General features: G+C 45.5%; 2 protein-coding genes across 2 annotated transcripts; one reads left to right on the top strand and one right to left on the bottom strand.

Annotated features, from left to right (window-relative positions):
* Positions 1–440: 440 nt before the first annotated feature.
* On the bottom strand, positions 441–3,014 carry Dph1 (diphthamide biosynthesis 1). The gene is made up of 2 exons (XM_075868547.1): positions 2,003–3,014; positions 441–1,485 (listed from the first exon to the last, which is right to left on the bottom strand). The coding sequence occupies exons 1-2, from the start codon at positions 2,743–2,745 to the stop codon at positions 990–992; spliced, it is 1,239 nt and encodes a 412-aa protein (XP_075724662.1). The 5' UTR covers positions 2,746–3,014; the 3' UTR covers positions 441–989.
* A 163-nt stretch (positions 3,015–3,177) lies between these two features.
* On the top strand, positions 3,178–8,071 carry LOC142767255 (uncharacterized). The gene is made up of 4 exons (XM_075868549.1): positions 3,178–3,383; positions 3,545–3,698; positions 5,646–5,940; positions 7,460–8,071. Exons 1-4 carry the CDS (start codon positions 3,312–3,314, stop codon positions 7,761–7,763), a joined length of 825 nt encoding a protein of 274 aa, XP_075724664.1. The 5' UTR covers positions 3,178–3,311; the 3' UTR covers positions 7,764–8,071.
* Positions 8,072–12,898: the final 4,827 nt, after the last annotated feature.

The raw sequence follows: 12,898 nt of genomic DNA, 5'->3' as shown, positions 1-12,898 counted from the left end.
AACGATAATTTACCAGTCTAAACCGGGTGAGTGTAACATTTTAGAGCAGTGGTTCTCAAAGTGGGTTACTCAGAACCAAAGGGCTCCGCAGGCCCCTCCTCAAGGCTCCGCGAGCCACTCATAAATTTTCCCTGGTTTCGCACTTGCCTACTCAACTCATTCAGATGGAGATTCCGAGGTGAGATCAATCTAGGGAACCTCTATTATTCCCCCCCCCCCCCCCCCCCCCGAACAGAAACGTGAGAGCATGATAAATTCCGCCAGCAGTTTGTAACCAGCCAGATTCTGAGAAAATAAAATAAAAAAGATTGCGCAAGAAACCCCCTCTTCCAGGGGAGGGGTTCCCTGGCGCCAACATGCTTGAGAGCCCCTGTTTCAGAGTATGTAAGTCACGAATTCCGCAATTAAAGAAAGGGGCGATAACAGTCATTACGCTCTCATACCCAGCCATTATTTGTATATTTATTTCAAAGCCCCTTACCAGCCCCATGAAGAGTAACGAGTAAAATGAGCATCACTGAACAAATGACAAATGCCTCTAACATTGTTTTACCACAATTTGCCCTTAACAGGAGGTCCCTATACAGTCTTTGACTTTGGGACCTCCTTTTGTATACTAAACACATATCACATTCTTGTATTCGTATCAATAAAAAATCTATAAAATAATAACGTGCTTGCAAAACATGACAACTAAAGCTAACCTAAGGACAGACGAAAAAGAGATGAAAAGTAAGGTTTGTGGAAACAAAAAAAGCAGAAATTGCTCAACGTAAAAGGAGACCTAGAAATACGGACAACTCGAGCACACACACACAAAAAGAAACTGCATGATGCAGCACAGTGTAGTTAGTGAGATATGTACAGATAAAAAAAATTGTTAAGATAAAAACTGCACGGCTGGGAGTCGTCTAAACTTGTATTTGTCCACATGACAGAGAGATCATAGGGCACACACTGTAGCAACCAGCAGGTTTTCACTAACACTGTCACGATGTGGTAGGTTTGCACTGGCACTTTTCGTCGCATTTTCGTGTAGACGGTTTGTGGTTGGGTGTCCATGGTCCAAGGCTATCCTTGGCGTAAAAGTCCATGGGATAAGATTCCCTCCAAGGTGTAGTCCTCAGGGCCACATTTGCCTCGTACGGAGTCAGCACGGGCTTAGCAAAAGCGAGACCCCAGTCGATGGACAAGCGGGGACACGACGTCTGAACCCAGGCGTCCACGCCCTCGAAGAGTTCCAGCTTTTTGGGAAATATTTCGGAGAGCAAGACGCAAACGACCTTCCTGGGCGGGCATCTTGCAGCCAGAATGGTCTCCTTCAGGCCGTCGGCAACCTTTGGGTTCCCCTGTCGCCCGAGTGTTCCGACAATGACGCCGAAGGTACCAGCCAGGGCTGCCTTCTCGATAGCTTGTCGACGGACTCTCAGCATGGTGGCATGGTCGTAGCCTTCCTCTGTCAACGTTTTGTCGTAAGGATTGTATCTGCGTTTAGAGTGAAATTGCCGAATCTGACTTCATCAATTTATTTCAACATCGAAATTTTATAATAATCTCCCAATGAATATTGAGCAATCAACTATACAACTCGCGTTCAAAAACAGTCCTACCATTTTGCGCACATTGTGCATTTTTGCACGCACAATGTGCAAGTCTTTCGCATCTTTTAAAGATATTAAACTTCACAAAATCTTTAGGCTGCTAATGTGTGTTCTGTGTGTGCACATGAACTGCCTTTTCATAATTTTTTTTAACCTTTCCTTTTCTTTCTATTTATCTCTCCCTTCTTGCCGTCTCTAAGCGTAGTGTAGTAAACCAGAAACGTCCTCTGTTAATCTCCCAGGATTTCCACCTGACCACAATCGGAAATCAGTTTGTTCATAACGAATGATTCTTCACTATTGAGTATGGTTACTTCGCTATAGCGAGGTAAAACCGACTCCTTTTTCTCCAGTTCTAGTAATCCAACTGGTGGAAACTCGTGCGATGAAATGAAACTTGCCTGTACATCTTGACACCGGGGTTGGCGATCATCAGGGCCTCCATGTGGAACCTGCCGTCGCCGACGTAGATCGCCACTTGCGCATCGCCGACGCTCGGCGCGGTGCAGCCCAGGATCTCGCCTGGGCTCAGGGGTCGCACCTGCGGCGTCCTGGCGTCGTAGCCGTCGCTCCTCAGCTCGGCAGCGACAGACTGGATCGTGGAAACGAACTGAATCGTGCTCACGAACGCCAGGCCGGTGCCGGCGCTCCAATTACGCTTGACGCTATCCACGAGATGCAGCGCGTCAATTTTGATGTCCACAAACACGTAGAGCATCTTCAGGCCGCCCATTTGGTCTACGGGCACCAGACAGCTGTGGCCGTAGTGAACCATCAGCTCGCAGCCCAGCGCGCGCGCAGTGTAGTCGTCGACGCAGCACGCACCGTATGTCACGTCGCCGAGGATCACGACTTCGCAGCCGGTGAACCTCTCCAGTATGTCGGCGATGGGGAGTGCGAATATCAACAGGCCCTCGGGAAACTGCAGCGCGACCGTGCGAGCTCCGAGCTGTCGGATTCTCCATATCGTTTTCGGCACTTCGAAGTTGTAGTTGGACGGCAGACAGCGGAGGGCGTCCGCGATTTCGGGGTCGTCGGCGATTTCGGCCGGCAATTGGCTACTGATCTTCGCAGGTGCTTTACGAGCTGAGAACACTTTGCGGGCCGGGTTGGCAAACACGGCTACAGCTTCGCTGTCCCCCATCGCACTAGTTACAGAGGCGTGAGCTATGGGCGTGGGTTACCGCCAACCAAATTAAATGACCCTACGCATTTCGCTTTTGAGGTGCTCAGTCGGCTGACCACGTGCTGGTCCAGTAAATATGTCAGGATGGCCAGGAATGTTTAGCGTGGAATACTTGAGGATGTCCTTTCCCCGCGTTTCAGCTATGTCACGATGGTCAACTCAGCTGCCAATCACATGCTAAAAAGACAATCCCAGGTAGCCCTTGAATACCTTGGATCAACGTTGCTTCGATAATCCCGATTCCCGGATAATCCAGCCGCGATGAGGCGAGAGCGGGTGCAGTTTCCGGAAACGGCTAGTGACGTATTGCGCTTTAAGACTTCACGTGACAAAATTAAACCAATGGTACACGAGCGTCGTGTCTCGTTCAACAAATTTTACCGGTGGTCAGCAAAATAAACGTCCACGCAAAAGTTTTGTTTGCGACAGCTGTTCTCGGGCAGTTCTTCGAAGTCCTTCGCGAGTGGTGGCGAGCTGGCGCGGCCACTTTTGTTGCTTGCCATGCGAGGAGGAAATTGGCGCCTATGACATTCGACGAGCTTCGCTCCACCAAGGGCGACGGATTGCGAGGAGTCGCTGACAACGTTCGTAATCAGGTCTGGCTGTTCTCTTAAATGTTTCTTTTCCGCTGGCGGGCGTCGTGTTTCGTTGACTGCTCTCCTTCCGTGTCATCTTCTCTTTCTTCGCGCCCTGCATATCTGACTTCTGATCGTGCTTTTTTTTTTTTCCCCCTTCCTCGCGTGACCGGACGAGCCAGCTGCGGCAGCTAACTCGGTCAACACTTGACGCCTGTAGACCTTCGCCTCTCGTCAACACCGACAGGTTTCAGGGCCACCGAGGTCGGCACAGCACTCTTATTACAGCCATGAAAATCCTCGCTGTCCTTGTCCTGGCCATTTGCGCTGTTGCCGGTAAGTCCTCAACTTCTCGGCTTGTTCGTGTGGCTGTTTTTAGTCGAAAAGCAGTCTTGCACAACGCAAGCCTGTCTACTGTTCGTTTTCTTGTGGTTCCGAGAATCCATTCAGTGGGATTCCCCAAACTGGCGCAGATTTTTAGCTAATAGGCAAGGTTGTACGATTTGAGAACCACGCCTAGATCTGCGCTTTGCATTTTCACCTTACTATCCAAGAACTGCGTGAAGCTGCCCTCACATAACAAAGAAGTCAGTGGTTTTGCAGTTTGATGTGCATGTAAAGCAAGTTTTAAATAAGTGCCACGCTGGGCCTGTCCCCCCCCCCCCCCCTTATTTTTTTTTCTTTTTGGCCATGGCATACTGGTGTCTAAGTGACACTTCACTGCATCTGCCTGCCCGGCCACACTTTAGAGCAAAGTCGTCGTCCTCTCACCCCTCCTCCCCCCCCCCCCCCCCGAAAAAAATTGTTATATGCCTCCGGTGCAGTATGCGTGCTATGGTTACCAAAAAAGAATGTCATTACGTTTGCTTTCAGGGAAGGTGATGCTAAGCGTTGTCTATAGAATTGCGGGGAGTGGACACAACACTCATAGTGCTAGGCCAACTGTTCGTTTGAAACTTGGAGTTCTTAAAAAATTCACAACAGCAGTCGCTCGTGCACTTGCCTGCTTACATCGTCATTATCTTCGGGCAACTTTAATGGTCAGAATCATTCACTTCACACCAAACAGAGGAAGAAAAGAAGTACATCGTAAGATTATACAGACAAAGCTCCGTCTCGTAGTCACAGACTGAGATACCCCAGAAATGCTTTAGCTTTTTTACTTTTAAATTTTTTACTTATTTGTATATAAAAGACTACTGTTGAAAGGCCATGCAATATTTACAAAACTAATATTGACAAAATAAATTAAACTTATCTATATGGGCTCACAAGTAAGCATGTGCAGATAAGTATGTGTTTTGTGCTTGTGTTAAGATAAGTTTTGTGTTTGCTTCCCACTCTGCCACAGTGCTGTTTAGCTGTCAGTCAACATTTGTGTTGTTCAACTTGTCAGCTTCTCTTGTGTCGGTGTTTACATGCCTTATCTTCTTTTACAACAAATCTCTGCCAACTAGCTCAGCTTGCTGTTGTTATAAGATAAAGTATTAATCTCTTTTATGACTAAGATGTCAGCTTGTTTTGTAACCTCGGGTATTCTCTCAACTCGGCACATTCACTTCTACGAGGTTTATATTCTGAGGCCGTTGAACTTTTTTTTCCAAAGCAAGAAGTTCATTTCTTTGTTCTTATTAACCTTGTACACATCACACTTTATGTCATCTGCCATATACTGTGTTCATAACAATGCATTCCTGGTCTACAGGTAATACACAATGGCATTTGCTATTGGTGTCAATTCTTCACATCGGTCCAGTTTGTCTTTTGCTTCCCGAATTTTCTTCCATGGCTGGTTGATAGATATCCTCTCTTTATGTCTGTTATGTCCTCTCTTTATGTCTGTTTTTTCGTGCGCTTTAAATGATAGTTATACCATGCATATCCAACTAGCCCAACTTTCGATTCTGTTGATAGATATTGTTTGCGAAATTCTCGCCTTGCTTTGCTCTTCAGTGCATCAAAAGTAATTAAATTGTTAAAAATAGCCATTAATGTGACCTTTCACACTTATTACATTCTGGTTCGGTTATTGAGTTTGTTATTTAATGCCAAGGCCCTGTCATCAAGATTTCATATGTCGTGTGTGCATGAGTTTGGGGAAAATGCATCGAATGGGCAATTGTCATGAGCTGTGAATGTCATTCATTATTCCTGTGTAGCGGGCAACAAAGATGGCATTAACACCTGATCACGTTTTCAGCAAATGACATTACATGGGCTGTGTGACAGAAGTGTTATCTGCTCTGCAAACTATACTAATTCTTACTCATTCCTCGTGGTCAGGTGTGACAGCCCTTGCAACGCGCCGTCGTGTGAAGCACGAAATCGCCTCCCTCTGCGACAACAACATCGACCAGCACGCTCGACTCGACCGGCTTGTGGAGCGGATTCGGAACCGGCTGCGCGATGAAGAGCCATTCTCGTTGCCCACCGACATCGCTCCCCTTCGATTGCACGATGGCGTGATGTGGGGCCTCAGCAACTTTGAGTTGCGGCATCCGCCCCAGTTGGTTTGTGGAAATGGTTATGCCAATCTCAGCATGTTGATTGGTTTGGTGCAGCCACACGTCCGATACAGGTGAGGGCTGCTTGCGTTTGTTCCCCCAAAAATGCAGATTTCCTTTGGGAAATCCACTGGCCATCTGAAATTTAGCATTTCAAATGCCCCATGAAAACTAATGGTACATTTGACTGGTCGTTTTCGAGCGCTTCGGATTCTCTAAAAAATTATGCAGAATAGCAAGTAAGCATTGCTATCAAAATGATCGGGTGAGTACATGATAAGGAAGCAGGAATATGACTTTCATAGCTGCTTGTTTTTTGTAGAGCTTTACAGTTGAATTCACTGCTTTCAAAGAAGGTCAGACTGCTCTCAAATGACCACCTGAATGGGCTGTGTGTCCTCGTTGCAGAGTGCATTGCAGAAAGATGGCGATACTTTTTTCAGCACTGAATGTGCAGCGCAACAAAGTCAAAAAGTGCATGCCGCATCACAAGTTCTAGATATATTGCAGTTTAGACTAGCAATTCTAGTTTGTAAGCCATCCCTGGGAATGATTTCGAAGCTCTGAAGAACGGGATTTTGTTGTCCAAGCTCAAAAGAAAGATGTTTTTTCAATCCCGCTGAGGCCAATATTTCAAGCAAAGAGTGGGATGTGGCTTTGTGTTTCTCTGCGTTTTGGTCCCGCTGTGCTTTTACAGTGTTTGTAGTGAATTGGCAGAGGTGCAGTTTTATTGAAACATTTCTTTGTGCTGTTTCAATATATTGTCACGTGGTTGTGACAACGAAGAGTACTTAGTCAAGCTGTTAGACATGTGAAAATTTATTTGAGTGAACTTGCGCTCAGTAAATGAAAAGTCAAATTACAATCAATACATGCTGTACACTGATATCGCCGAACAGAGCGTGTAGGCTGTCATAATCTGCCAAGCGATGAGTCATGTTGGCTGTTATGCATGTACTGTCCAAAAGCCCAGCATTATCGCTAGTATGCATGAATGCACTCTAATAAAGTAGACTATTCGCATCTTGCATGCAGTGTTAACAGAATGATCTCAAACAATTTTGAAGCTTCTCGGGCATTGAAGTGTGGTCTGCGCCAAGCATTGCCGAGCGTCTGTGGATGAAAACCCAAATACATCAAAATAAACGTGGCAATATGATATGCCTTCCAACTGTTCCTCTGTGACAGGGGCATCGGAGGCCTGTAATTTAGTTTTCTGGACCTCCTATTAGAACCTGTCTTTCTGTGCACATTCAGTGCACTCTAAAGAAGGTGTTAACATTGACGTTGGCAAGCATAGGACGAACACCGCTTAGTAAAAGCTATGTTTTGTCAGCAATGTGCGACCAAACAGAGTCAAAAATTGCTACAAGTGCTGTTTTAGAGTTCATCAAAAGCACTGGACTGGATACTAAGCTGTAGGGTACTTTTCTAAGTGGCCACAGCACATACACACCACCTCTTTGTCTCCATTGTCATCCTTCATCCCTCTTTCTTTCCCCCTTCTCTTATCCCCTGCTTAGAGTAGCAGGCTAGAGTACACTAGCTTAGGCAGACCTCTGCCTTCCAATAAATATCCACTCTCTTTCACAGGTGGAACTTCACGCCTATTCCTGGAGTCACTGGCCAGTTCATCGCACACGCCGATCGCGCCACCGTGGACGTTTTTCTGCAGGCACCTCTTAACTCTACTAATGCAAAGGCTTCCGTCAAGTCGCTTAAGGTCACCGAACTCAGTCAGATCTGGGTCAAAGTTCCCAGTGTGCCTGTGGTGAGCTGGGTGGCCTCGCAAATAGGCAACCTTGGCACAATGATCAACCGCAAAAACTTGAAATCGTTCCTTCAGGAAAACCTGCGCACCTCCATTCAAAAGACCCTTGACAAGGAACCCTTGTAAGTGTTGTAGCGAGGAGCAGACTTTGCAGAATTGCTCTTCGTTTACCCTCAAGTGACATTTTCTTTGCCTGGCAACAGAGCAGCTGTAATGTGGTGGTCGGCGTGGTTCATTCGACGCATTGTGGAATCAAATTGTGTACATTCAGTTTCACTTTCATGTGTCTACTTTTTCTTTTTACCCGTCAACACGCAGCTAGCTTCTGTGCTAGCTGTCAGAGGCATTCATCTTGTTAAGGGACTGTTTTGAAACATGCACTTATTTGTTTGTAGGAATAATAGATTATTTTATTATGCATGGCATTTTGATGAGGGCTTCTCGCTAGGCAATTGCAGTTGGCAGCTTAGTTTTGGACCATTCAATGGTGTTTGGCTCCATTTTTGTACATTATAACTAAATCCGTCAGTTCTTGGAAAGTTTACCAATGGGTTTATGATGCGACATACAGGAAACCCTTCCGGCAAATGTTTGAGCGATTGTAGCCTCCCCATTTTCTAAAACCCTCCAATAACTAGATATATGTGATACCACAAAGAACTGCCTCTCACCATACACACTGCATACTTTATAGCAAGCCTTGATTTCGGTTTTAAGAATGTAGACTCAAGGGGGTGTTAAACCTGAAAATGGAGCGAGGCATGACAGTAGTTTCACAATTGCTCACATATGCAAATACTCTTTAACATAGTCAGACTTCTCAATAATAGTTGCATGTGGCTCACGATTTTGATCATTTCCAGAATTTCATAATAAATGGATTTTCGTAATGCATCAGTTACTCTATCACAGTCAATAGTTCATTATATTCATGCTCTCTATATTGAAGTTTGACTCTACGTGCTTTTTTTTTTTATCTCGTGTTGCCTCTGCTTAACGATAGCACTGTTAAGCTTAAGAATAAAGCAAATTTAGCTCACTCTTAAGTAGTTAGAAATGAGCTGGAACATTGAGTTTACTTCAGTGCTATTGCTGAACCAATTTTGCATCGGTTGTTCTTACTGGTGTGCGTATATATAGTGCATGAAATTTTTGTGTTGCATGATGTCTATGAATTTTCTGTCATGACATGGAGGTGCCATTGCCAGGCATGGAATTTTCAAAGCAACTTTAGTATCGAGTATAGTAACAGTATCAGTATTTTCTAACCTTCATACATGCCAGGTATGAAGCACCATGTGTTCAAAGTAGGGGTAAAGCTTATGCAACTTGGAGAACTCGGTCAACATCACCGCATTATTATCCGTCGCTGACCTTTTCGATGAATATGTTTGCTGGTCAGAGTGGGGTCATTTCAAGTCTTAAATATGACGATGCACATGCAATTTGTCGTAGCAGCTTCTGAGCCTTGAAACTTGCTTGTGCTCTTGACTGAATTCAGGAACAGCGCAACCTACAAGTAGTTACTTCGTAACTACGGAAGCGAAAAAAACAAGGACATAAAAGAGCGCTGCTCTTGACTTTGAGTGAGCATCAACTACTTGATCAAACGAGGTACATGCGATGGACATTACTATGTACGTGGACAAAGCTAGATGCTGCATTTTTCAGTTCGGTATTTGCCACGTTCGAGAGTCTTCCACTTTTAAAAGGACCACAATACTATACATACTGGAGCGCGTCAGGGTCGCACAATGCAGTTGTGGTTACTGCATCAATACTCTTGCCCATTTCTGCGATGGAGATCGATACGCAAATTTTTTGTACGAACTTTATATACTGCTAGTCCATGTGTACAACTGTACAAGGTCACACAATTTTTGCCCGGCTCAACTTCATTGTTGTTTACGTAATTTTATATTGTAAGAGCTATGGCCGTGTTCGAAACAAATAAAGGACTGCTGCACGGTAATGAGAGCCTCTTGTTGCTTGCATTTATTCGTTTTGGTCAAGTCCGAATATGTACTCGTTCTGGAGGGGACTGTTTTGCGAGGACTGCTTATAAAGAAAAAAAATTTTCCAGTGTTCTCATACACTATCGCCAAGACGACGTCGGGGCAAAATCTTAAATGGTGATGCAATAAAAAGACACCAACTAGAGAAGTGGTATTTTTCGTAATAATAAACTCTAACAGTTCAAAAATGGTCATGTTTGCCGCAAAAAATGCACATTAAGAAAATAAGTGTGGCGACGTCTCCTTGACGTTACCGCAAGTAAACCTGCGACGTCATAGATTTCAATGGCTTCTATAAGGTCTTGCACAGTGTTGTAACCAGGGCATGGCAAGCGAGCCCCCCACCCCTTAAAAGTTTTTTTTTTTTTTGGCTTGGAATACTGTTCAAAATGACACTGGACTACATCTGCCCTTCCGGCCACGACTTCAGCTGAAGAAGGTGCCTCCCCCTCCCCCAAAAATTTTTTGCCTATGCCCCGTTGTTCCTAATCAATAAAAATGAAGTAGATTGTTCCCTGAGGGGACCATAGACCTAATGTGTCAAGTTTCTAGAAATTTTGTTGAGCCAATGTTGCCAAAATATGACGAATAGACTTTGAAATCTGTGACTAAGTGTGATTTCTGCATAAAATTTGCAAACAAAACTTTTACCTTGATTTGCTCCTCTATTAATAGGTATATAATGGTGAAAATAATCACACTAGCATTTCAGTATACAATTTATCGATCAACCAATTCGTTGCTCACTTTAGTGTTTGTTTGGATAATGCAACGTCCAGTTGAACTGTGGTGTGCTTCTATTGTGAGCCAGTTTGCCCAGCTACGAGCCTGAAAAAGAAAATGACGCTCATGTTCGTCATTCCTTTGCTTATTTTACCTCTGCGAATCGAACCCGTATACTCATTGTTCTTGCTTTCTTTGTGTGTGTATGCGTGTGGGGAGGGGCAGTGAACCAGGGCAGGTGAACCGCATTTTCTTTTTTATATGTATAGTTTGTGAAAGGCACTTAATGCACGTCTCGTCGAACTTCGGTGTCAATGGAGTGGCATCTTTGTCCTAGGGAGTGCAGGATCATCCTTAGCACCCGGATGTAGTCGAACCCTTGCATTCTAGACGTTTTGGTTACTTCTTTAAGTCGGGTAGCTAGGTTGCAACGCTGTCACTATTGTACTTCTCCCTGGAATGAGGTCGTGCTGAAGCCCCTCTCAGAACTTCAGAAGCCAGCATGAGCATTCAAACATCAATTACACCACAATTCTATGGCTGCTCGATTTTCTGTCTTGGGTTGGGGGGGGGGGGGGGTGTTCGAGAGGTCACAAGAGCACTTTGATGAGTACAATCTTCCAGCTAAAAAAGCTCATGGCTCTCATTGCAACTTGGCGGGGTTACTGACCCATCTACGCTAGCAACCATTCAAACTAAGCCACCTCAAGTGCTAGGCTGGCTAGTTGACGACAAAGGCCCAAATGGTTCGGTCAGTGGTGTAGTCGGGGTGTAACACTCCATGCTGGAGTGCGCGGGCATCAAGGCACCCTACTCCAAGCACATGCCCCTACCTAAATTTGTCTTCTTATATATATGTGTGCGTGTGTGTGTGTAACATTTGTGTATGAGTACATGTGAGTCGGCGGGAGCATCACTGGGCATTTTTTTTCAATCCTTTTCATGTAAGTTCATGGCTGTTTGTATGTTTGTGCATATATATATACTCGGACATGGCATGTCTGGAGGCGTGTGCGTGCTTCCTAGCCGGCCATGACACAGGAAAGGAAATTCGGCGAACCGACCAGCGGCTCGCCGCTTCTATGAAATCATGCGCACACTAAGTGATGTCACCTCTTCACCATGTTGTCTTCTTACTTAGTGTTAGGGCATCTACTTCGTTCAGGAACACATGTGGAACTATTGCACGTTCTAGCGAGAGTCTGCCTTGTTTGACGAAGGCGTGGTGTTTGCAGATTAATGGAGTATATCAACGGGGCCAGTGGTACCAACTCTTCAGTGTAATGACTTTCTTGTGTCCTGCAGGCGAAATTCTGTGTCGGGGCGCAGTCTTCTTTCAGCTTTCGTGTTCAGTGGATAGTATTCCTCACATGCAAATCAATGTAAGCATAAAAGTCACAGCTTCGCCCGAACGGCAAATCACGTTGAGAATGATATAGCAATGGATTTCATGACATGAAGTCCAAATTGAAGGAAATTTCGTGTATGGGGGAGGCTTGAAGTGACTACAAAAGAATGTTGCTGTGGATTCGAAATTGCGTATTTTAAACGATGCCGGAGTCGTTCTATCTTTACAAATACCAGTAAAGCACTGACAGTAAAATGACGGCACCCGTCGGGAAGCTGTATATTGGCAATGAAATGCTAGAGATCGTCGTGCTGCAATGCAGTTAAATTGTACGTTTGAATTGGCGTTCGTGCATGCGCGGGGACGCAGGCTGACCACAAGTATGCGCTGCAGTGCGTCAGCGCGTGGCCTTTTCACGTGGTGCCGCTCCCTCTCCCTTGAAGAAAGAGAGTGCGAAAGTGCACTCCCTCTCTTCACAGCGAGAAGAAGCGGCGCCGTGTCAAAGGCCACGCGCTGCAACGCGTATACGTGTGGCCAGGCCTTTAGACGACGTCCTGCAGGTAAGAATATGGTCTGCTCTCGTGATCCAATACATCTGATTGGCTTTACTTACAATACCCAAGTGCGCGAAGTACTTCCGCCACCTTCACCATCGTGTTGAAGTCCCTGCTGCGCAGAAAGCTCACGAGCCACGCAGCGACTCTGCAGAGGAGCTTCTTCAGCACCAGCCGAACGTCCAGTGGGGGCACTTTTTTCATCGCGCAATGATCGCTGTAGTTTTACGTTCCAAAACCGCGATATGAATGTGAGGGACGCGCGCGCATCGCAAGAGTCCGACTTACGTTATTCCGTGCTGAAATAAGCTCGTTCGCAATGCATACGCAATGGTTTCGTAGCGCCATTGCATGGACAAGCAAATAGGCACCGTAGACAAGAAAGGGACGGAATGTCTTTGTACGTGAACTTGTCTATGCTTTTTTAGCATGGTTTCTTTAAAAAAATGCTGTTTTCGTTGTACCTTGGTCGCCAGGGGTTGAGCCATAAACTTTTCTTGAAGGAAGGGGGAGGGCGTTGACACCTCCCCCCTTCATTTATGTATGTTCGTGTGTGCGTTTGCATGGCCTGGTTTGCGACCGATGGGGGCGCTGCGAACCGCGCTTGTATGACGTCAGTTC

This window comes from Rhipicephalus microplus, chromosome 7, assembly GCF_043290135.1.
Source record: "Rhipicephalus microplus isolate Deutch F79 chromosome 7, USDA_Rmic, whole genome shotgun sequence".
NCBI classification, from domain to species: domain Eukaryota; kingdom Metazoa; phylum Arthropoda; class Arachnida; order Ixodida; family Ixodidae; genus Rhipicephalus; species Rhipicephalus microplus.
Note: the sequence above shows the minus strand (reverse complement) of the source record. Positions and strands in the feature narration are given on the sequence as shown.